At 44.1% G+C, this 24938-nt stretch overlaps 3 protein-coding genes across 4 annotated transcripts; all 3 read left to right on the top strand.

The window, feature by feature from the left end:
- The first annotated feature begins 2265 nt into the window (after positions 1 to 2265).
- On the top strand, positions 2266 to 7498 carry oatx (organic anion transporter X). Of its 2 annotated transcripts, XM_027273295.1 has the most exons (17): positions 2266 to 2481; positions 2561 to 2639; positions 2996 to 3235; positions 3316 to 3480; positions 3573 to 3643; positions 3737 to 3866; positions 4091 to 4194; positions 4378 to 4532; positions 4643 to 4811; positions 4903 to 5026; positions 5126 to 5241; positions 5362 to 5416; positions 5671 to 5830; positions 5983 to 6091; positions 6369 to 6447; positions 6768 to 6895; positions 7026 to 7498. In XM_027273295.1, exons 3-17 carry the CDS (start codon positions 3209 to 3211, stop codon positions 7156 to 7158), a joined length of 1725 nt encoding a protein of 574 aa, XP_027129096.1. In that variant the 5' UTR covers positions 2266 to 2481; positions 2561 to 2639; positions 2996 to 3208; the 3' UTR covers positions 7159 to 7498. The 2 variants fall into 2 exon arrangements, with proteins under 2 accessions (XP_027129096.1, XP_010746015.1); XM_010747713.3 differs by having other exon boundaries at positions 2266 to 2639.
- A 1346-nt stretch (positions 7499 to 8844) lies between these two features.
- On the top strand, positions 8845 to 14934 carry pwwp2a (PWWP domain containing 2A). The gene is made up of 2 exons (XM_010747712.3): positions 8845 to 10092; positions 11525 to 14934. Exons 1-2 carry the CDS (start codon positions 9146 to 9148, stop codon positions 13476 to 13478), a joined length of 2901 nt encoding a protein of 966 aa, XP_010746014.2. The 5' UTR covers positions 8845 to 9145; the 3' UTR covers positions 13479 to 14934.
- A 3416-nt stretch (positions 14935 to 18350) lies between these two features.
- On the top strand, positions 18351 to 24932 carry slc23a1 (solute carrier family 23 member 1). The gene is made up of 14 exons (XM_010747702.3): positions 18351 to 18601; positions 19485 to 19643; positions 19868 to 20025; positions 20112 to 20200; positions 20300 to 20367; positions 20607 to 20788; positions 20929 to 21049; positions 21804 to 21960; positions 22047 to 22194; positions 22284 to 22389; positions 23845 to 23974; positions 24058 to 24201; positions 24348 to 24443; positions 24647 to 24932. The coding sequence occupies exons 1-14, from the start codon at positions 18584 to 18586 to the stop codon at positions 24895 to 24897; spliced, it is 1827 nt and encodes a 608-aa protein (XP_010746004.2). The 5' UTR covers positions 18351 to 18583; the 3' UTR covers positions 24898 to 24932.
- The last annotated feature ends 6 nt before the right edge of the window (positions 24933 to 24938 follow it).

The following is a 24938-nucleotide window of genomic DNA, read 5'->3' as shown; positions in this document are numbered from 1 at the left end:
AGGGACACCCCTGATCTGGTAGGACATTCCCACCAATGGGGAACAACAGACAAAAAAAAGTTTGGATTGCCCAACAGTCATGACATAACATATGCCTGTATACGACCCTTCAGAGAAGGTGGGTGCAGAACCAAAAACTACTTTGTAGGCCAGCATTAGTGATTTGAATTTAATGCTTGCTGCCAATGGAACTCGATGAGCAGTGGGGTAACATGTTGGTTGATAAATGGTTGATTGAAGACCATGGTGCGCCACCGTGCCCTGGATCATCTGAAAGGGTTTCACTGTGCAGGCTGGGAGGCAGGCTGCCTTGCCTGACATTCAGATGGAGGTTGTTGTCCTAGGACCCAGATGTCAGGGCCCTGGCATTCTCTCTGTAGACCATGTGATCCCTGCTGCTGATCGAGCTGGCGTCATCGGTACACATGATGATGGTGTTGAAGCTGTGGACGACCATGCAGTTGTGTGTGAACAGCAAGTACAGGAGAGGGTTGAGCACACAGTCCTGATGGGCAACAGAGATGAGAGTCAGGGTGGAGGACAGTGGTGGACTTCTTGAAATATCTTTGGGGAAGCAGACAGGAGGACCACAACAGAAGCTAAGAAATCTGACACTGTTGACTTGTGGATTACGGCAGTATGAGTCTAAGGGTACGCTGTATTTTCAGCACTTAATCTACTGTCAGACAGGCCTTTCATCTCATTCTTGTTGATAAAGCCATACAGTTCAGTTGCAGGACTAGGTTGGTGTCACTGTCTAGAGCTTACACAACTGTTAGATGGACCAATGTCCTCATCAAGAGGCGCTCTAGATTAGAAGATTAAAAACCCATAGAAATAATGTCCACATCTGAAGATGAAGCAGACATCTTTCCCTTTTGCTACTTAAGGCCGATGTTATTGTTATTGTTAGTGAATTGTCCCTCTGGGACTAAGTCTGGGATGGAAGGCTTAATCTCCAGTGACTTAACATTTGTTAGAAGAATACTCAATAGAGGAGGCCAGTTTGTTTCCTCAGCCTGACAAAGTCACAGGGCCAAGACCTTTGCTTCCTCCACAACAATCCCAGCTGTGGGTTTTCTCTGTTGTTTAGCGCTTGTGAAATGTGTCTACAAGTGATCAGATGTGCAGATGTTGTTAAGGGAAAGCATAAAATTAAGCAAAGAAAGGAATAGTTGAGGAGGATCTCAAGACATGGCAGCCGTGCCCGGTGCCATCTTCTTGTCTTCATATAACTTGATGAGTTTTAGATATGTTGTTGCCTATTTGTGTATGTATAAGTCTCTCTGGTGACATGGCTCAACTCTACCTGCTTTTGTTGCTGTTGTTCTACTCTGTAGATACTTTGGATATTACTCTGTCAATGTAAGTGGAGCTGATCATCAGAGCGTCACCTTTGGGGAAACAACTGGGAATCAACAGATGGAAGTTTTGGCCTTTTTCACTCACTCACATTTACACTGTACATTTACTGAAAAGTGCTGTCTTTTTCCTTTGCTGCATTTACTGTAGGCTATTCTGATAATGAGGATATGACGTGTTCTTGATATATCGAAACTTTGTCATTTGACCACCATGTGGTTTTACAGACAGGTAAATAATTTAGAGTATAATAATACTGAATGTCACTATTGTTGGTGGCTTGGCAATTTGTGCAGGATGTCACGTGACCAATCAGAGCTCTTAGATGGTTTCATGGCACCATATAGCATCAGCTCTGCTCGACCTTGACTGAGGTGGCACCAAAAATACAATAAACAATTGGACAGGCTGCCACCTGGGACGGCACCAGAAAAAGTAATGCATGCTACATGCATGTGTTCAGTCTGCCTGTTGTGTCCATGTCGTGTCGCCTTTTTCTGAAACCTGCTGAGATGTTTGTTGATTGAAACTCAGTCGGATGAATTCCAGAACAGAAAAACTTCAGGGACTCAGCGAGAAGCGAGAACACAAAAACAAACTGAGAGGTCACAAACTTTGCAGGAGGAGGTCTGGAAAGATCTGGGCAAGCTAAAGAGAGTTTGTGAACATTTTGACCACTTCAAATTCAACACTTCCTATTGCTGCTTTTCAGCGAACTGCGTGAGGCTTTTATTGTGAAATAGACGTCCTAATAGAAGTCCTAAGTCTTGTTTCATTCAAGTTAGAAATTTGTTTAACTTTAAACTAACTTTCAATAGAAAACATTAAGATCATAAATGAAAAGAAAAACAAACAGGATTAAATAAATCTGCTCACATAAGTGAAAATACTGATTTAGGCAATCGATTGATTAATCAGTTTATTGATTATTAAAATCAGACTGAAGGTTTACTACCCAGAGGGACAGACAAAAAGAGAACATTACGCTTAACCATTAACTTAAAAACAAATTATTGTTAAGCCAAGAAAAACAAACTGAGAGGGGGTCTGTTATATTACAAGTGTCCCTTGAGCACCTAAACAGGCAAAAAGACACCAGGAGACAGATAGACAGACAAAGTTGGTGCTAACTTTTATTTAAGTCACTTATAAATGATCATTAGCTGCTGCTCCACTCTCTCTCTTTCCATTCGTCCAGCCATTTACCCGTCCGTCCATCCACCCACCCGTCTCTCCAACTCTCCCCAGCCCTCCAGTCATCCGTCAGCCTGCAGACTGTAAGTACGTTTTCGCTGATTTCCCAGAGAAAATCCTCTTTTCTTTCTGTTTTCATTCAGTGGCACCAGTAGTAATCCTTTAAGAGTTCTCACCAGACTCCATACAAATATTTCACCTTTATAGAGTTCACTGTAAAACCAGTGTCGCAGCACTCCTGTTGAGTTATCACAAGGATACTGCAAATATACTATAATGTTTTATGGGGAATTGACACAACATGCACGTTTGGAATAGTTTGGAAAAGGTCAGAAAAGAAGGAAAGTTTGGTGGGGGGATTTTAATAGATTTGTTGTTTTATTGGTGTTTTGCATTTTTTTTTTAAGTTATTATTTTTATATATTTGTCTTATTCTCAGGTTTATTCTGGGGGAAGTGAACCTCCAATCCGGAAGACACATCCGAGACATCGCTTTTATTTTATATTTATTATATTATTATCATTATTATTAGTATTATTTATTTTATTTTATTTTATTGTTGTTGTTTGAAGAGATAAAACATGGACAATCAATCTTAGAAAATATTTAGAAAAGTTAAATGTATTAGAAGGACCTAAACCCAGACTGAAGATGGGCTTTGGTGACCTGCTAGAGGAGGTGAGTGACTGTCAACACATCTGTACAGGCAGACAAGGTTTGATGCAGGTGTATAAGATATGTTTTCTGTCTGTGGCGAGGTGGGTGGGTTCGGGAGGTACCAGTGGCTCCACGTGACTCTGATCAGTCTACCTGGTTTGTTTATGGCGAGCCAGAACCTGCTGAATAACTTTGTCTCAGGAATCCCTGCCCACCACTGCAGACTCCCGGCCAATTACAGTCTTAACAACCTGTCGCACTACCAGGTACTCTGTCTGATCAGATTAACTAATGAAGCAGCTTGTTACCGTGATGTGAATGGTCTGGTTGGTTGCATAAAGGTGATTGGTTGTTTCAGATGGATGAACAGCAGCTGCTGAAAGCATTCATCCCTCCAGACTCTTCAGGAAAACTGGACCGATGCAGGAGGTAAAAGTTGTCCTTTTTTATAGTTTTTTCTAAGTGTTGTATTGATGAACATATTTCTTTTGACATCACTTCCTGTCCCTTGTTGTTGTTCAGGTATGTGGAGCCTCAGTGGCAGCTGTTAAATACAAACAACTCAGTTAATATTAGCCAGTTACAGACTGAAGAATGTTTGGACGGATGGACTTTCGACCGCTCTGAGTTCCTCGCCAGCACCGTCTCTGAGGTAATGAGAAGAAACTGTTTCTGCTCACTGATATTCATTTACAAGGTTAACCAGGTGACTACTGTTAACAGTACATCTTTAAGAAACTTGTGGTGTCCCTTAAGGAGGTTATGTTGCTATGCTGTGTTCATACTCCATCTTCTAGGAGTTTGTGGTACTCTTTCAGGAGGTTGTAATGATCCTTTAGGAGGTTGCAGTGATGTCTGTCTGTCCCTTTCTCTTAGTGGGATCTGGTGTGTTCTCTACGTCCTCTTAAACAGATGATTCAGACCATCTATATGGGCGGAGTTTTAATGGGAGCCATCATCTACGGTGGCCTGTCAGACAGGTGACACTCGCCTGTTAAGAACTATTGCAGCTGTAAATATGTAATGTTTGAACCAGCATTATGCAGTGATGTTTTTAAGAATGTGTCAATGTTTTAGTTTGTTCGTTACACCTGTGAGTCTGTCATAGGTGCACCATAATATCAAAACCAATCAGAGTCTCTCTCTCTCTCTCTCTCTCTCAGGTTTGGGAGGCGGGCTGTCCTTATTTGGTCGTACATGCAGGTGGCCGTGCTTGGTTGTAGCTCCGCCCTCTCTCCTTCATACACTGTCTACTGCATTTTTAGGTTTCTGTGTGGGATGGCTGTGTCTGGAGTCATCCTCAATGGATTTTCACTGAGTACCTGTCTACCTGCGTCTGTTTGTCTGTCATAACTTGCAGGTTCAGTCTTTTAAGACATCTAACTGATCCTGATAAACCTGTCTGTCTATCTACCTGTCTGTCCCTAGAGGTGGAGTGGATCCCAACCAAAGAGAGGACAATAGTGGGCACACTTACCTCCTTTTTCTTTACATTTGGTCAAATGATCCTGGCAGGGCTCGCCTTTTGGCTGAGAGACTGGAGGAAGCTGCAGGTGGCCGTCTGTATCCCCCAGTTCCTCTTTTTTGCGTCCAGCTGGTCAGTGCAGACTTCCAAAATAAATGTGTCTAATCAGTCTCCTCTCGGATTGGTCAGGAGATTCTCAACTTTCTGCTCTCTGATTGGATAGGTGGTTTGCAGAGTCGGCTCGTTGGTTGGTTCTAAACCGTCGGTCTGAGCAGGCATTAAAGAGTCTTCACCGAGTCGCTCGAATAAATGGAAAATCAGAGATAATCGACAAGTTAACAGTGGAGGTAACCTGTCTGTGTTTCTGACTACCTGTCCGTCTGTCACTTAGACAAAAATGTGTGATATCCAATCAGAATCTGAAATCAGTCCCATGTGACTTGCAGACTCTACACTCTCACATGAAAAAGGAAATTGAGGCATGTCGATCATCATTCACAGCGTACGACCTGCTGAAAACCAGAGGGATTAGACGCATCTCCATCTGTCTGATAGCTGTCTGGTCAGAAAATACACCTGCTTTACCTTCAGTCTATGTGTTTATTCACCTCCGCCACCATGTTCCACCTGTCACAGCTGTCTACCTGCCCACCTGTCTGCAACGATCTGTCTTTCTCTGCAGGTTCTCCACCAGTTTTGCGTACTACGGTGTGGCGATGGACCTGCAAAAGTTCGGGGTGAGTCACCTCATTAGCATCAATTCTACGTGTGAGCTAATAACAGCTGACAACTTCCTGTATAGCTGCCTTACCTCATACCTGAGGTACAGATCATACATACTGGATGAAAGGTAGAAATGAAGTAGAGAAAAGGTGACCATGGTTACACCCTCTGAGTATTTGTAATGTTGTGTGAAATTATCAGCCCTTTCTCTCCTCCTATTGGCTGGTTTACACTGAGCTCTCCTCCTATTGGCTATTGGTTGTTCCAGGTGAGTATCTACCTCATCCAGATCATCTTCGGAGCCGTTGATATTCCTGCCAAAATATTTGCTCTAGGCATGCTCACTGTCTTGGGGAGGAGAGTCTCTCAGGCGGCCTGTCTCTTCCTCTCGGCCCTCGTCATCTTTGCCAACATCTTTGTCCCTACAGGTAACAAACCAACAAACTACTACACACAGACAGGTAACAAAGACTAACATGCATAGGTAATAAACACAAATACAAGCAGGTAACAAAGACTAATACACACAATACTGCAATGAACCAGATTCTAATCTGTACCCTCAAACTTTCCTTCCCAGACATGCAGACCATCAGGACCGTGTTAGCGTGTCTTGGTAAAGGTTTCACCTCGGCCTCCTTCACCGTCGTCTACCTGTACACCGGAGAGCTCTACCCCACGGTCATCAGGTGAGACTGCTGGTTCAGACCAACAGGAACAGGAACTCACTGACGCACTGCACTCAAAAGAACATGCTTGAGTATTTTAATAAGATTATTAATATTAATTTAATGTCCAGGAACATGATAATTGATCTCTGTAGTTTGATGGATGGAGACCATTTTTCTAAGTCAAGCTGGATACATAGAATTATTGTCTCCATAGTAACAAGATCATATGAAATCAAATAACCTATAATCAGTGAGTGTATTGATCTCTTTGTGAGCGTGTGTATTGTGTTTTCAGGCAAACGGGAATGGGCTTCGTCTCCACCATGGCACGAGTCGGCAGTATGGCAGCTCCTGCTGTCCTCATCCTGGACGAGGTGACATCACTGATCCAAACCTCATTAACAGACCACGATATTAAGATAATGAATGAATGAATGATTAACAAGAAACTTTCTGCGATCACTACACAAAATCTGGCAGACTGCTGGTTGCCATGAAAACCAGGTGTTTGTTGACTCAATGATACTTAACGCTAACATCATCGTGATTATTCATAAATAAAATGTTGTTATGAAACATATTTATGTTCAGGCTGATTTTTTTTTAATTAATTTACAGCTGCAACATGACCTGTCTGTCTGTCTACTTCCATCCTGCTAATTAATGCTAATTAGTGTTGGACTACATTTCCCAGGTACTCCCTGCTCTGCCCAGTGTGGTGTATGGTGGGGCAGCAGTGTTGGCTGGCTGCTTTGCCTGCTTCCTGCCGGAGACCCTGAACATACCTCTGCCTGATACCATCGAGGATGTGGAGGAGAAATGGTGAGCAATAGCTGCTACAGCTTCGCTAGCCTCTAAAACATCAGTATCAGTGTTGCCTTCATTAGCATTTTCCACTGGATTATGAATAGCAGGGTGATGCTAATGCTATCTGAAAACTTTCTGTGTGAAGGTCTGGACGAAAGCCAACCTGGCAACCTCAAGAGGGCAGAGCTTCTTCTGGTGGTGGTGTGGTCTCAACCACTGAAGGTGTGGCTTTAAAAGAGCTGAAGGACACAGAAGGGACTGGACTCAATGCCCTCTGACCAATCAGACGTCAGATCCAGTGACCGCTGGACTAAACCTCGACCAATCAGATGGCTGGATTGAATCTCCACCAATCAGTCATTAATGACCAAAAATATGAACCAATGAGAATCAAACAGTGGCACCTTTAAGTATTAAAACATTTTCTATCAGAAAAATTACACATTTCTAACATTTAAATGTATGTTGAATTAGTTTAAATGCATAAACTCTTTTGTTTAATTACCAAGGTATTGATTAGATGGAAATGAAGCCACAGCACACAACAGTTACTGTCATTAATGATGATGAATCAATAATCAATAACTCACTGTAACACACTAATAAACTGTAATCAGTGACTGTTGCTGTCTTTACTGTAAGAACCATTTTTTAGAAATCAGTACAACAGTATCGTACCCACAAAAAAATACCACCACATTGTTATAATACTTAGTCAATTGATCACTTAAGTAAAGGTTATAGTAACATGAAATACTGAATTAAAGTACCCCAAATTGTACTTTAAAGGTCCCATGTGTCAGAGTAATATAATATTTATAACTATGTTTTCATATTCACTTGAACAAAAGAATCATTGCTGCACGTCCATGTTAAACCGTCATCCTTCTACTAGTTTGTACCTAGTTTCTACTTCTTCTAAAAAACTGTAAAAATACAAATATAAAATGAAAAAAGAGGAAACAATCAGACATCATAAATTAAATATTTTGCACTTGGTGTTTATAGGTTCATATATGTTTATATATTTATGTAATGTTTCGATCGGGACACAATGCCTGAAGGAACACTGCTCTCTGCTGGTCGACACGTTGGGGCTCCATCATCAAGGATCAGTAGACAATTAACATGCTGTTAATGAGGAAGTCTGCCCTCTTCCAGACAGCCCAATCAGACCCACTCTTCTGACCTGAAAGACAGTTTATCGCGACAAACCTTTCAGAGCTGAAAGCATCCTGACTGGGAACTTTACTATGATCAGGGACCATTAGGGCCTTCACAACCATCACGACCCCATCAGGATCTCATCAGGACCATCAGGTTTGATTATATTCTCGGGTATGTTGTTTTTATGAATCGTTGTTCGGTTGAAATCTACCTGAACCTGAAGATCATGAAGAGCAACAAAAACATCTGGAAAGCCAGTCTGGAAAACTTCAGGACTGACATTGTGTGTGTGTGTGTGTGTGTGTGTGTGTGTGTGTATTATATGTATGTGTATATATATATATATAATAAACAGTTTATGTTAATGAACAGTTTGAAAACATTGGAGAAAGAAAAACTGTGAAAATCTCCACATAAAAATCAAACATTAATAATCAAGTAATGTTCAGTCAATATAATTAATGTCTGACCAATATTCGGTTCTGACTGGTCGATGGTCATTCTGTTATGATTACTTCATTCAAATAACTATCTAACTCCCATTGCTTTTATTTTGAAGGTCACAGTTCAGTCTTATTGATAAAAAAGCAAGCTTTCTATTCTGTATTGATTTGATTGGTTTAGTGATTTTGAGTTTAGTAATATTGATTATATAAATAGATTAATAGTAGAAAAATACACCAGATGTTTTATCTAATAGTCTATCACCACAGCACCAGCAGTTTTTTTTTTTTTTCATATTTTAGGGTATGTTGATCAAATGTTTGTTTATGTTCAGAAGGATGTTTTAATTAATGTTTTTGTCATCAATCATCTGTTTTAATCTGGTTGTGAATCAGAGATGCCTTTATTGATAATCTGTTGATGGATCAGATGTTGATTGATTGATCTTTTGATGTTTTTGTGTCTTGTAAAAAAAAAATTAACGCCCCCTGGCGGCGGCCTCGCAGACTCTCACAGGATCAACCAATCAGAGACGGCGCTCTGCCTCGTTTCACATGAGTGACAGGCACTCCAGCCAATAGTAGCGCGCCTGCGCAGCTTGCAGTGTGGTAGGAGGGCGGGGCGAAGCGCCGCTCGGCAGTATAGCGGAAGAAAATGGCGGCCGTGGCTGCAGAGCCAGGAGCTGCGGCGGTTACAACAACAACAATAACCGCGGCTACGGACGACGAGGGCCCGCCACAACCGGGCTCGGTCGGCCCGGGACTCCCAGCAGCCGTGCAGGAAAGCGACGAGCCAACTCCGGCGGCGGAGTTGGTCGTCCCCCGGGTAGAGGATGGTGGAGATGGGGAGGAGCGCCGCCATGTCAGGCCGGAGCTGGAGCCCGCGGCGGGAAAAGCGCTGTCTGATAACGGCGTCACCGATGAACTGATCAATAACTTCCCGGTGGATCGGGTCAGCATGGACCGGTTCTCTCCCGGAGTACCGGGGGATCCAGAGGGCGGCGGGAACGTGTACCGCAGCATCCTGGCGGACCCGCAGCCCTCCGCCGTCTTCCTGCACTCCTTCCCGGCCCCCCCGCCCGTTACCGAGGCCGGGCTGTCTTTGGCGGAACCGGCGGAACCGACCACCAACGTGACGACGGACCGAAACGAGACCGCGGGTCGAGACAGAGGCTACACGGCTCTGGTCCAACCCGAGCTGAGGCCCGGTCCTGCGGACGACGCCATGTTGGACGGTACCGCGCAACTGCTGTCGGTCCCGGACGGCCTGGATCCGGACACGGTATACGGTAAAAACTCAGCTGGGACCGAGGAGATGCCGAGCCACGGCCTGCGGGACTCCTCCCCGCCTTGCCGGTCCCCGAAGAGGAGGCTGATAACGGACACCGTGAAGCAGGAAAAACCCGCTGCTGAAGACTCTTCACGGCCGGAGCCCGGACCCGAACCCTGTGTCGGTGCTCCGCCGCTCGCCTCTGTGCAGGATCTGAGTCCCGGGTCCGAGGTTCGGGTCTCCTTGGACCACGTCATCGATGACGCGCTGGTGGTGTCTTTCCGGCTCGGTGAGAAGGTGTTCTCCGGGGTGCTGATGGACGTTTCCAAAAGGTAAAACTTTAATAAGAAAGTACTAATACACACTAAAAATCCCCCACTACAGGTAGAAGTACTGCATTTAAAACCTTAGAGCAATATAAGTACTTGTTATTATGTTCTAGTAAACTATTTTACTGTTTTATCTGATGTTTTTGGATTAATATTCGTGCTTCATTCATGTGATGTGACATTTTATTGAAATGTTTTGTACACTGTTTAATCTACAACAATCTCAAGCATCATATGATCATCACATATCCTGTGAAAAACAGCCTGTTTTCAACTTTGTGCCGCTTTGTGACAATGACACTGAATATCAACACGTCTTAAAGTAACAAGGAGCATGAAATACTAAAGTAAATTGCCCCAGAATTGTACTTATAAAGGTCCAGTGTGTCAGATTAACATAATATTTATAACTATGTTTTCTTAATCACTTGAAAATAAGAGTCATTGCTGCAGGTCTATGTTGAACCGTCATATTTCTTCTAGTTTCTACTTACAAACATGGGTTTAAAAATACAAATATATATCTATCTATCTATATATATATATATATATATAAGAAACAAACAGACAAAGAAGTGTAGTGGGTAACTAAAGCTGTTAGACAAATGTTAGAGTGAAGAGTTCAATATTGACCTACTGAAATGTGAGTCTAAAGTAAATAAGAAGTGTCACCTGAACGTTCAGCCTATCACTGCAGATTCACATCAATAACATAAAAGTGCACCTGTGACCAGACTTAGAGTAGTAGTGTAGAAAATACAGCATTTATGCAGCCGGTCAAAGTTTTCTGAACTGACATTTGTCTGATTTAATTTTTTGAGTATCGACAACATTGAACTGTAACAGTCTGCTGTACCAAAAATGTACTAAACCCTGACTCTGAGGGCCAATTCAGACCTAATCGAGTGCTGCAGTGGCACTGAAATGGGGGTCGTTGATTCAGGCTGTGAGGGACACACACACACACAAAAAAAAAGAAAAACCACAGTGACCTGCAGCAGAGAAGCTGCAACAGAGTCAGGGCAATAAGTCTCCATGGTATCAGTAAAACCAGGCGTGATCCAGGTGGAGTTTGTTGATCAATTAGCCATTTTAATGAGACTGGCTCTCCGTTAACATACATAGTCATAGTCAGTCAATGAGAGGGAGAACAAGTAGTGGGGAAAGGCAGCGTCTCACCAGTTATGCAACACATTGCTGTAACGCCTGATTTCGTATGAATACAGATCAACACAGGAACATATGTGACAGCTTGCTGTCACAGCTGATCCACGCTGACACTCGGTGCTAACGGACAGTGGTTTTAATGTTGATTTACCTGCTGAAAATGTCCTTGATAAATCAACTTATTTTACCTTTAACGTCAGGTTATTTATTTCAGTCTCTAAGGTTCTCATTTGTGTTCTCATTTGTGTGTGTGTGTGTGTGTGTTTAGGTTCGGACCGTACGGTATTCCCATCACGGTGTTTCCCAGACGAGACGACCGGAGTCGACCTCAGGTGCCTGTGCAGTCACAGCCGATTGCCAGCGACGACACGTCCTCCAAACAGGAAGATGTCGCCGCCAGTTCTGCGTCATCGCCCCCTCCCCTTCCTCACCCCTGGACCTCAAAACCGCCACCGCTGTTCCAGGAGGGAGCACCATACCCCCCTCCTCTATTTATCAGGGACACCTACAACCAGGCCTTACCTCAGCCACTGCCACGCAAGATCAAACGGCCAAAGCGGCGCTACCGCTGCGAGGAGCCAACGTCCATCATGAACGCCATCAAGCTCCGCCCCCGCCAGGTGCTCTGTGACAAGTGCAAAGGTGTGGTGGCGTCGGGCGGGCACAGGGAGGCCCGGCGGGGTCCGGTGGATCTGAGGGGTGAGGAGGCGTCCCGGCGGCGGCGAGCACCTGAAGGGCCGATCTCCTCTGAGGTCAAGCGGCTGAGAAACGACGACAAGGGAGGACGTGCTGCGGTAGACAGACGCTCATCATCGGGCATACGTGTGTCATCTTCATCATCATCTTCCTCTCGCCGTGTCTTGAGGGGCGTGGCTTCATCTTCATCCTCATCCCCATCCTCGTCCAGCCGCATGTGTCTGAAGCTCAACTCTAAGAAGGTTCTGGCCAAAGGTTCTGCCGTCGATCGCTCCAAAGCACGGCAAGTTCTCAAGAAGCTAGCGAGAAGTTCTCAGCCGCCACAGCCGTCACACCGCCGACCAAAAGACCAGAACCAGAATCAAAACCAGGGTCAGAACCAGAACCAGGTCCGCACCAAGGCTGTGACCCGAGCTGCTGCGCTGCAGAACCACAACCAGAAAGTCCACTTCACTCGCCGCCAGCACCTCAGCGGCACAACCGTCAGCTCGAGCTCCCACGCGCCGCTTCCACCGAGAATGCGCCTCAAACCCCAAAGGTATCGTACCGACGACAGCCAGGTGCCCTGCTCCTCCTCCTCCTCCTCCCCTTCTTCCTCCTCCCCGCCAAAACAGAGCACTCTTTTGTCTCCTCCCAAACCTGTGTTAAGCCCCGACCTCACACCCACACCTAGCACAGCGCCGCCCCCTTCCTCAAACACAGCTCCTCCTCCAACACCCCACTCCTGTGTAGCCAGCGTTGCTGTGGAGGTGCAGGAGGTCAGCCCACCTGAGGAGGAGGAGGAGGAGGAGGAGGAGGAGGGGGTGGAACAGGGGGTGGAACAGGGAGAGGGTGGAGATGATGTTGTAGAGCCTCCTCCCTGCTGCTCCTCCCTGGACTCCTCTCACTCAGAGTGCAGCTCCACAGAGACCTTTGACCTCCCCCCTCATGGAGAACCGCCTTCCTCCTCCCTTCCTGCCCCCACTCCCCCTCCGTCCTCCTCCTCCTCCTTGTTAGGGCCTCGGTGTCCCTCCTCATCCTCCCCCGCCACACTTCCCCCCAGAACCGATGGCGAGGAGATGCAGGCCGGAGGCGAGGAGGAGGAGGAGGATGGAGGTGAACTGAAGAGGCGTCGTAAGTCTTCCACATCCTCCTCCTCCTCCTCGTCTTCGTCGTCCTCCTCTGTCTTCTCCAAGTTGGTGTCCAAGTGTTTGCTCCCCGACGGTCGGACAGTGTGCGTGGGCGACATTGTCTGGGCGAAGATCTATGGCTTCCCCTGGTGGCCGGCACGCGTGCTCGGCATCACAGTGTCGCGGCGTGGCGACACGGGGCTGGCAGTGCGGCAGGAGGCACGCGTCTCCTGGTTTGGCTCTCCCACCACCTCCTTCCTGCCGCTCACGCAGCTGTCGCCCTTCCTGGAGAGCTTTCAGTCCCGCTTTGACAGGAAGAGGAAAGGGCCGTACCGCCGCGCCATCGCCGAGGCCGCCAGTGCCGCCAAACAGCTCACACCTGAAGTCCGGGCGCTGCTCACACAGTTCGAAACGTAGCATCAGCTACCACTGCCAACGCTTCCCCGCCCCCTCCATGCGTGCCATGCCCCCTCCGACTCTGCCCACCCACTACAGGAGGCGGGAGGAGCTTGTCCCTCCCACTCCACAGACTGATACCTGTCTGTCTGTCAGAGACTGACGCAGACAGACAGACGGACGATGTTCCTTTTTCTGTTTCCTGTTCTTCCTTTTTTTGGAGGAGGAGGCGGAGCTTAGCAGTTACCTGTCAGTGTTCATGGGAGTCGTGGGCGGGGCTTAAATCTGGGGTTACTTTCCCCTGTCTTCAGTTTGAAATCCTCATTTTTGAGGCAGGTGTCAGTCAGCGGCAGCGTTTCCACTCGCTGTCACGTTCGATCCGTTTAAAGTTCACTGATGATTTCATAGTGATGTACACACCGAGGTCTAATGCACAGTGTGTCGCATTATGACAAGTGTAGTCTCGCCAGAGTGGAGTGAAAATTCAGCCTGTTGATCGGCTGACATCATGTCGTCACACATTTACATCGATAAGACTCTTAACACTAATTAAGATCCAGACAGTAGCTAAGCAACAGTTGCTAAGGTAGGCACAGCTGTATCATTTTCTTTCTGATTCATCAAGATGTCTGACGTTCTGATGCGATGCCATCGAGCCTTCCGCAGTCTGGCGGTGTGAAACGCTGTTACATGCTGACGTGTCACTTTCTGTTGTGTTAGTTCTCCTGGTTCCTCTGGGTTCTGCAGAGAAACAAGACTGAAAAACGTTTTTTTATATTCTATTATCTTTCTAAAACTGTGAAACACAAGGTTGTCCAAACTGAGGCCAGGGGGCCCAAACAGGGTCCAGAGCTGAGTCTTGAGCGGTCCAGACATGTCTTCTGATTGGTTTATAAAGCTAGCCGCAGTTGCGATGGCAACAGTGCTCCGACTGAAACGACACAAACTTAAAGGAATCAGATCAGTTTCAGACCAGGACCCTGAAACTTTCTGGGTACTTCAGTCGGTCACAGAGCTGTTTGTGTTTGATCAAACGTATTGATCATCACAGTTTGAATCTCAGAGATGTTTTATGCAGATGCTGTCATGTCACTCGTTCTGTGTTTGAGACCCCGGAGCCTCAGTTTACCAACATTAGACGGACAGACGGACAGGTAGGACAGGTAGGACACACTGACTGTTAGACAGGACAGCTGCTCTGCTCTCATGACGACGATAATGATGATGATGATGATGATGAAGGTGGATTTTCCCTCTCTGCTGTTTGTAGTTTCAGCTGTCAGACTCTTTTTACCGTCTGTTTGCAGATCAGAGATCAGAACTAAAAAAAATAAATAAATAAAAAAGCTGTTGGGACAAAATAACGGAAACACAAAAATAAAAAAAAGAATCCGTCTGAGAGTCAATCTGTGTACTTGGTTTTTTTTCTTTTTTTTTTCTCATGTTTTAAAGCTATTAAAAAAAATGTCAAACTTCTCTTTGAATCGTCGTCATTTAAATCTGCATTCTTCTTCTGTGGTGGTTTGGACTATAGGAGTCACAGCAGTGCCTTTGCTCAGCGGCACGCTGGCTGCAGACCTCAGATTTTCTCACCTGCAAACAGATGTTTGGTAAATGGGTCTACAGAGCTGTTTTTACCCAAAATATCAGCATTATGAATTTTTGTTTGTGTTCTGACTAAAAGTCCACTGAGATCTTTTTAATGACGTTACAAATCAGTGGGTTTCGAGTTTTAACGACATGCTGCTGATTTTAGGTAAAAACATTTCTGATAACCAGAGTGGGAAAATACCAGGAGCTCCTCACGAAGTATCGTAATATATGAGCAGGTCCTGGATAGATACTGTTTATAATCCGCAGAAATAAGTTCAACATATAAGCTTAAAGGTGATGACGTGATGTTTGTTACTGCAGCTTTAACTCACCTTTTATTTCTGTTTAATATAACCAGTTAAATAGGTCTGTAATTCTATATACATTTATAATCTGAATCACCTGAATATTAGTGGTTATAATTACTGTCTCTATTACTAGCTCCTGCAGCTTCTCATCGACAATTTAATATTATCAGTATTAATCAGGTGTCACTCAGGAACCTCTATTCTCATTACAGAACAATGAAGTTTGATTAAATATAGAAACGTCATTGATAACATCGGTGACACCGTGCTCTGGCTGTATTTTAGATCACATACTGTACTGTGTACTACATACTGAGTCAGTATGTACTACATACTTTGTACTACAGACTATGTACTCTGTATGTCATATTGATTCAGTATATACTACATACTGTGTACGATGTACTACATGCTGACTCAGTATGTACTACAAACTGTGTACTACATACTATGTACTGGGTACTTCATACTGACTCAGTACATACTACATAATGTGTACTGTGTACTACATGCTGACTCAGTATGTGCTACATACTGTGTACTACTTACTGAGTCAGTATGTACTACATACTCTGTTGGTCTGTTGTGGCCCAGTGCATCATGGGTGTTGTGAAGACGTCACATGACTGTATGGCTGATCCTCCTGCAGTATTTTCTACAGTACATTATATTTGATCAGCTGAAGCTCCGGTACTTCAACAATCTGATAACTCGCGTTTATTTTACTACACTGCTCGAACGCAATGCATTCTGGGACGGTTGAGTACAATAGTGTGTGACTCTGAACACAGCCTGTCTCTGATGACATCAGTGACATCATCAGTGACACCTGTCTCTCCTCTCTATCTCCACAGCACGACTCTGAAGAGCAGCTGACGCTGAGAATCCTGCGCTGTGATTGGCTAAGAGGCGGTGGGCCGAGTACTGATGACCAATCACGCTGGACATAAATAATCAATAACTATTTAATTGAAGAGTTTATATTTATAAAAGAAAAGGCGGTTCATTCATTCATCTGGTCTGAGGTTTCCGTGGATACTAGATTCAGACCAATGACATCACGTTTTATTTTTTGCGTCCTCCAATCAGCAATCAGATCATTTATCAATCAGTCAATCAGCTTACAGGTTAACGTTTAAACGAAATCAGAGCAGAGAGAGGTCAGGACATGTTAGCCTAGCTTAGCACAAAGACTGGCAGTGGTGGGGAAACCGACTGTCCAGTCAGCGTGATTGACAGGTGGTCTACTGATTATTGATCAGGTGCAGAAACAAAAATGTTCCTCAGCTTCATGTGTCGACAGGTATGTTGTGACCCCATGCCCTCCTGGGGGGGTACTATAAAGTTAATATAAAGTTACTTCAAAGTTAATATAAAGTATAATTTGTTAATGAATCTTTAATTTCTTTGACTCTTGCTTTGAATTTCAGAGAAAACAAAGTTTAGTAGAACGTTCTCCTTCACCAGATTTCACTGGAGAATAACTCAGCTGTAGAGACTTGTATAATTATGATGATTATGTCATCCGCTGGCAACGTTTTAATGAATATATGAAAGAACCAGGGCCCTCAGGGTTTAGGTCCTGCAGAGGAAATATAGGTTCTGAGTTTTCCTGTTATGTTTGTACAGCAGCACTCAGTGTCAGTTTTTTGTTCTCTCAGAGCTCATTAAAGGTCCAGTGTGTAAGATTTAGTATTTATTGTCACGAATGGAATACAGTATTCATTAGTATGTTTTCATGAGTGCATAATCACCTGAATATAAGAATCGAGATATGGACGTTTGCTTTTAACTGCCAGAGTTTTTCTTACATGCTTGGAAGGAGAGGGTGAGGCGTGAGTATTCATTTGGTTGTAATCAAGCAACTTCACCGTTAGGTGCCGCTAAATCCTACACACTGGACTTTTAACCCGTTATATCCTGTTAGCGTACCGGAGGCTTTTAATCATTCCCGTGCTGGTGCGCCTGTATTGATTTGTTTTTCATCAACCAGAAATGAGCAGTCTGCCAGAGCTAAACAGGGGAGTAGCCATAGCAACAGGTTACAGTAACTAGAGAGTAGAGTACAGACCTCGGAGGCTCGCGTTGACAGTGTTTCTGTAATTACTGTCAGATGCAGCTCACAGCACAACATATATATAATATATTCACAAAGATTTGTCTTTGAGCCTCTAGAAAAAACTGCTGCAGTGATTTCCTGTTCACGTAGTTGAATCCTCTTGATTGGGCAGCGCTACAGATGCTTTTTTTCTTGACTAGCTGAGACATTTATTGATTCACTAGTTTCACACTAGTTACTGAGAACTGAGGGAAGTGAAGGATTAATGAAGAGCTGCTGAGACTCAGAGTCCTGGTCTGGTCTGGTTCAAACTGGTCTGAACTGGTTAAATTATATTTTATGGTTTGATTCATTTGTTCATCCTCGCAGACATTTTTTTAAATTTTATTTCTCTGATCTGAAAATGATGCAAAAATGTGACGACAAACATAGAAAAAAAAATATTATTATTGTAATATTGTGTATAAAATAAATGCAATAAAAAGGCTGCATGTGTGAAACCAGTTTGGTTGTTTTGTTGGATTATTTGTCTCTAATCAGGTGTAACAGATTTTATTCATTATTTCATTTTATTTTATTACAGACACAAACATGTTTAATTCCGATGGAAGAAATAAAAAGTGATTGAGTCTGTCAGTCGCCAGGTGTATTGTATCGAGTATGCTATATTGCAGGCATATTTTATTGCAGGTATTGCTGACAAGTGTGAATCGATCGGGTGAGTGAATCTTAACACATTGTGTTGCATCAATATCCTGAGTTATAGGCCTGGTCCAAACGGGCACTGCAGACTAGAAGTGATGACGGTGGACATAAAGTAAAGTAGATCAAAAACACCTGTGGTCAGGTGGTGGTGAACAACCTTGAGAGGAAGTAAATGATTACTGGACACTTTGGTTCTGTCAAACAGGTGTTTACCTGAAAAAACAACTTTGAACAGAGAGTCTGTCAAAATCAATAACCAGTAATTGATTATCAGTGGTCATAAATGAGAATAACTCCCTTGAACAGGTGAGTTTCTGTCACATGGAGGCGTGATCCTGTGTGTGTGTGTGGTTAATAATCTGTTGTTAATCTCTGCGGACTTTCACCTGGAAGACACACTCTCTCTTTTCCTCTCTCTCTCTCTACAGTATTCTGTGCTTGATCATCCAGCTGCAGGTGAAATGGAACATGACTGTAAGGTAAACTGACTGATTATTAATAATTGATTGATTATTCTGAATCTAAAACAGAGTGAAGACAGATGGACTGCACAACAGGTGTATTGTAGGACAGGTGTTTCGGTTTTCAGGTTTATCTGTCCTATGTAGGTTAACACAAGGTCGACAGTACAAGGAAATGTGATGGATAAGAAATTCGAGGTCAGCTCAGCATTAGTTTCAGACAGTATAAAGTATTGAAGAAGTATCACTGTGTGATATAAATATGAAATATAAATATGTACTATTTAAATTAGATATACTATGCTATATAAACAGGCAAAAAATGTAGATTGTGTATAAAACTAAAGTGACAATTCATTACAGAAGTATTGAGATGTAACACTGAAAATATATTTACATAACACATGAATAAGAGCAGCAGTAGTAGTATTAGTGATAGTATACTTCCTGTGGAAGGAACATGATAATTATTCTCAGGTCACGGTGACACTGTGATTTATAAAAAAGTGTGTACAAAGTATGTGTATGTGTGTGTGTGTGTGTGTGTGTGTGTGTGTGTGTGTGTGTGTGTGTGTGTGTGTGTGTGTGTGTGTGTACACTGTAAATGAGTTTTTTTAGAAAATGTGAGACAGGTCAGATAGTAAACTACAAAGTGTACTAGTTGGTAGTCAGTTTTCTAATCTTTTCAAATCATAGTATAATTTCTCACTGGTGCTTTACCAGAGGAGGTCAGATGAGAACAGTGGTTCTTTGTTTACTTTAGAAACCTGAACATTTCTAAGCTACTTTGTTTTATTAAAACTGAAAAAAGTAATGAATTATCATTACTTTATTGGTTTGATGTCTTTGTAAATGTACTACAGTTACCCATAGTAACAGGTGTGTCTGTCTGTCCAATCAGAGTCAGGATCACCTGGAAGAGGAGCACCAGGTGAACCAGCCAATTGGAGAAGATGGAAAGAACAAACAGCCAACGGGAGCGCAGAGGCCAGGGTCAGACATGATTTACACTATTGAAGATGTCCCACCCTGGTACCTGTGTATTCTACTAGGACTACAGGTAAAACAGGGATTAGACTGATCTCGTCTTGATTTGAAAAGATAATTGGTTTTATGATGTCTTTTATGTCTTTTGCTGCCGTTGACATGCTCATCTTACAACAATAAACTACAAGCAGGCAAACTAACTAATTCAATGGTAGATAAAGAGAAGCTTTTGTCCAGTTTGAGCATCAGAAGTGATGAGGTATTGATGTTGTCACATGTGATCTGTTCCGTCCTCAGCATTACCTGACATGTTTCAGCGGCACTGTAGCGGTGCCATTTCTTCTGGCTGAGGCCATGTGTGTTGGTCGAGACCAGAACACCGTCAGTCAGCTTATTGGAACCATTTTCACTACCGTTGGGATCACAACTCTGATCCAGACAACAGTGGGAGTCAGGTGAGTGTGTGGTAGTCAGGTGAGTGTGTGGTAGTCAGGTGAGTGTGTGGGAGTCGGATGCAATTGACACACATGTGTCTGTGTAGACTTCCTCTGTTTCAGGCAAGTGCGTTTGCTTTCCTGATTCCTGCACAAGCAATCCTTAGTCTGGACCGCTGGAAGTGTCCCAGTGAGGGTGAGTCAGTCCATCGATCTCTCTGCCTGCCTGTTTGTCAGATAGTTTTTGATCCTGTAATTAAACACCATACTGATGAAATGTTTTGTTCCTCTGCAGAAGAGATTTATGGGGACTGGAGTCTTCCACTCAACACCTCACACATCTGGCAGCCGCGCATCAGAGAGGTAAATGATTGCTGTTTGATATTTGACATGTTAAGAGGGTTTGATTGGTCCAGGTGACACCTGAAGCAAGAAACAGGTGTCAGGAACTGTGGGAGAAATTCAAATTCATATGCTTACAAACCATGCATGTCTTAGTCCAGATTATTTTTAGCAGGGACCAGAACCACTGACTTGGACTAAAGATATTTTTGTACTTTGAGGAACTCCTGAACCCGACTGACTGTGTTTGTGTGTTTCAGATCCAGGGGGCCATCATCATGTCCAGTCTTGTAGAGCTTGTGATTGGTATATGCGGGTTGCCAGGTTTGCTGCTGGACTACATTGGCCCGCTCACTGTCACACCAACTGTCTCACTGATCGGCCTGTCTGTGTTCACCACAGCTGGAGACAGAGCCGGGTCTCACTGGGGCCTGTCAGCACTGTAAGACACCTGTCTATGTGTCGACCTGTTTACTTGTAGATCTTTTTACCTGTCTCTTTTCTCCACTGAAGAACTGCATGGATTACAACATGTTTGACAGATAAACAGCTGTCTCTCTCTGTCTTTCTGTGTCTCTGCAGGTGTATTTTGCTCATTGTGCTGTTTGCTCAGTACTTGAGATCGACATCGCTTCCTGTTCCTTTTTACAGCAGGAAGAGAGGACTGACCTCCACCAGAGTCCAGATCTTCAAAATGTTTCCTGTAAATAAACAAAAACACACACACAAACAAAAAACACATCAGGTAAAGTGTCAGAAAATGCCGAACCCCACTATGATGGTTGTGGTGATGGAATTGCTGCCTGATTACAATCCAAAGTCCATCCTCAATTGAACACCTGTCTTTCTCTGATCCTAAAACCCTGGTCATTGCGATCGCCCACAGCCCCCTAAACTTGACCCCACCTCTTTCTCTATGACCTATCTGAACTTCTTACACAACTCTACTCCATCTCTAGTCCATCTTTTCTTCCTTGGTGAATCCACATCCACAGGGGCAAGTGGGTGACCTAGACATTGGGGTCAATGCAGACTGGCGAAACTGGTCTAGCCTACAGCTGTCGTGAGCTGAAATGCCCAATACAGGATCAGGTTGCAGGACTGGCTGGGCATCGATCATGGTTCTGGGCAGCAGAGGGGATCGACCCTGCATCGATGGCTCCACTGTTCCTGCCTCTATACACAACCTTGTTGTCATATTTGCTTAAACCCTCTTCTTTGAATGCACCAACATACTCTCGATTAAACCTCAGATCTGTCAATCTTCTGACCTCTCTTCCCACCGCCAAGCACTGGGCCTGAGGGGACAGGGTCTTCTCTATTGCTGCCCCGTCAGCAAAATCCCAGGCATTCTTTAAAGCACTATTATCATTAGTATGTCAGGTGATGCTGTCATAAGTGATGTCTTTAATTCTCTTTATCTATATATATCTTTAATTCTGATTTTTTTTTCTCAGATCATCCTTGCCATCATGTTGGTTTGGCTCGTTTGCTACATTCTTACTCTGACTGACCTGTTACCAAGCAACCCCGATCACTACGGACACAAGGCCAGGACCGATGCCCGTGGTGACATCATGGCTTCATCACCCTGGTTCAGAGTCCCCTACCCCTGTAAGACACGTGAAATCAGCCAATCACACGCTGCACTCACAGTCAGAACATTTAGATGACTTCCTGCTCACTCCGGTCTCTGATAGGTCAGTGGGGGTTGCCAGTGGTAACGCTTGCCGGGGTGTTGGGAATGCTGAGCGCCACCACAGCAGGCATTGTGGAGTCAATTGGTGATTATTACGCCTGTGCTCGTCTGTCTGGAGCCACGCCCCCTCCAGTCCATGCCATCAACAGGTAAGACAGGAAGCATAGTTATCTTACCTGACAGACTCCACACACACACTGGTGTTTGATTATTTTTGGATTTTCTTTGTTTGTTTTAGGGGAATCTTCACAGAAGGCGTCTGCTGCATCATCGCTGGCCTTTTAGGCACAGGAAACGGCTCCACCTCCTCCAGTCCAAATATAGGCGTTCTGGGCATCACCAAGGTAACAGAGGCCATGCCCACCTGAAACAGGTTTGTTTGTTTGGTAGAATCTTCCTGGTTCGAGACACTCGTTCTGGATCACTTATTTTTCTACCTTTGACAAGTCATAGTGTCTACTGTGCAACCAGTTGTTACGCCCCAGTCTAGAGGTGCCTAAAGCATAAGTTGAACGGGTCCCAATCTTCCCCGAGTCCCAAATAGCCACTTACAACAAGACCAGTCATAACACAGTCCATTGTTTTAAGAAGACCACTCTGTTGAGTCTCTAACACAATGGTGAGTTACTTTCTAGAAATGTGACTAGGGCTCTGTGTTGTTTAAAAGCGATACCAGTACTTGTGAAGTGATACCAATAATAATAAAGTACTTCACTTGATACCTCGTGTCAAAGAAGCCACTTGCCTTGTGGACACATTTTAGTTGTCCACTCTGAAGTTGTCTCCATGCTTAATGAGGTTCTTCATCATATTACTCATGTATGTAGTATCAACATACTGTAGGTGGAACTGCCAACACACTGCGGTCAACTTCATCGCTGTTGTAGGGAATTTTATTCATCAATGGTCTGCTCTTGTCAGTGGAGAGAAAGTACACAGGAGTCCAAGATGTGCTGTGCTGAAAAGGTGTATTGAACATTGAAGAAGGTCAAGGAGGATAGATTTATCGATACGCTTGTCATGATCTCTGACTTGTCTTAATGTCCTCAGAATAGTGACACAACTACTCGATGTCCTTGAATAATCCTGAGTCTACAAACAAGGAATTATGTTCACACTTTAGTGGTCCGACATTGTTATCTAATTCTATAGAGGCTAGCATATACCTATACCTGTTGTGTCTAGTGAGTCAGACAGCCCTATCCTCTGTATCCCCGTAACAACCTTAGACTTAACACGCTAAAGTCACCCTAAAGACAAAGAATGTCTTTATTGAGTGCACACCTACAGACCTGACCAAGGCAAAAATTGTGTTAGACATGATGGTGAGTATGTTCAGTGAGAACTGTGCTTTTCACGGTAGAGGAGGCTGACAGCGAGACCTTACAGGAAGGAGAAGTTGTCCAGCAAGAGTCAACAAAAAAGTTGGCATCTACAAAAACGGTCACCTCAAGTATGCTTGGCCCTGTGTAAACCTCTATATAAGGCATGCTAGAATGAAAAATTCCCTCACAAACACCAATCACGTCCAATCACTTCATGTCAAAGAACAAAGAATAGCTAAAATATCAAAGAATGCTTGTGGTGGTTGGCTTTTATCAATCTGGGTACTAAAAGGATCAAATCTAAGTATCATTTGTACTTGGTACTGTTTTATTTCATTTGATACTTTGAAAGTATCAATATTAAATATTAAATTCTAATATCAAACATGAGTCATGTGATCTAACTGAACTGGACTCACACCTCCATTACTGAGTTCATGGGATGGATGTTTAAATCGTTGACCCTGTGTGCAGGTGGGCAGCAGGCGGGTGGTGCAGTATGGAGCAGGCATTATGTTCGTGTTGGGATCAGTTGGGAAGTTCACAGCTCTGTTCGCCTCGCTGCCGGATCCGATCCTCGGAGGAATGTTCTGCACGCTGTTTGGTGAGTCACAGTCAAAGGTAGTATGTGTTCATACAGGTGTGTTAGTGACGTCATAATAATCCAGGCGTGTTGATGTCTCTCAGGTATGATCACAGCTGTCGGTCTGTCGAACCTGCAACTGGTGGATTTGAACTCATCCAGAAATCTTTTTGTCCTTGGGTTCTCGATGTTCTTCGGTCTGACTTTGCCAACATACCTGGACACACACCCCAACTCTATCAGCACAGGTGAGTGTGTGTGTGTGTGTGTGTGTGTGTGTGTGTGTGTGTGTGTGTGTGTGTGTGTTTGTGTGTGTGTTTGTGTGTGTGTGTGTGTGTGTAAATGTAGATCAGTTGTTTGATGTGGATCCTACAGATCAGATCTGTATGTTCAGGTGTTGCAGAACTGGATCAGATCCTGACTGTTCTTCTGTCCACTGAGATGTTTGTTGGAGGTTTTCTGGCTTTTTGTCTTGACAACACAATACCAGGTAACACATACACACACACACACACACACTTACATACGGTCACACACAAAGAAACACACGCTCACATTTTGTCAGCTGTTGCCTTGTTGAGTGAGATAAATATGTTGCATAGCAATTAAGAGAAACACATATAAACACTGTGTGTGTTTGTGTGCGTTTGTGTGTGTTTGTGTTTGTGTGTGTGTGTGTGTGTCTGTCTTCAGGCACCAGACAGGAACGGGGTTTAGTTGAATGGAGGTCTTCCACCTCTGCCTCCTCTCCCTCCTATGATCTTCCTCTGGGGATGGATGCAATCAGACGTGCTCACTGCCTCCGGTGGTTACCCATCAGCCCCTCCTTCAGAGGTTTCCGAGCGTCTGACGACCCTCCGCCGCCCAAAGAGAAAGAGGAGGAAGAACAGAAAGAGGAAGAGGAGGAAGCTGTTGACATTGATGTGCACAGTACAAAAGTGTGACTGTGATGTCGTCAGTTGACGTTCACTAAAAGGGAATCAAA

The sequence above is a fragment of the Larimichthys crocea genome, chromosome XXII, assembly GCF_000972845.2.
Source record: "Larimichthys crocea isolate SSNF chromosome XXII, L_crocea_2.0, whole genome shotgun sequence".
NCBI classification, from domain to species: Eukaryota; Metazoa; Chordata; class Actinopteri; family Sciaenidae; genus Larimichthys; species Larimichthys crocea.
This window is presented reverse-complemented; position numbering and strand designations above follow the sequence as displayed.

Coding starts and splice junctions, on each gene's coding strand:
- slc23a1 (XM_010747702.3), top strand. Junction 19,644..19,867: donor GTATTCTACTAGGACTACAG/GTAAAACAGGGA, acceptor TTCCGTCCTCAG/CATTACCTGACATGTTTCAG. Junction 20,368..20,606: donor GGCAGCCGCGCATCAGAGAG/GTAAATGATTGC, acceptor TGTGTGTTTCAG/ATCCAGGGGGCCATCATCAT.
- oatx (XM_027273295.1), top strand. CDS start 3,209: ATGGGCTTTGGTGACCTGCTAGAGGAG. Junction 3,481..3,572: donor ACAACCTGTCGCACTACCAG/GTACTCTGTCTG, acceptor TGGTTGTTTCAG/ATGGATGAACAGCAGCTGCT. Junction 5,242..5,361: donor ATCTGTCTGATAGCTGTCTG/GTCAGAAAATAC, acceptor CTTTCTCTGCAG/GTTCTCCACCAGTTTTGCGT.
- pwwp2a (XM_010747712.3), top strand. CDS start 9,146: ATGGCGGCCGTGGCTGCAGAGCCAGGAGCTGCGGCGGTTACAACAACA. Junction 10,093..11,524: donor CTGATGGACGTTTCCAAAAG/GTAAAACTTTAA, acceptor GTGTGTGTTTAG/GTTCGGACCGTACGGTATTC.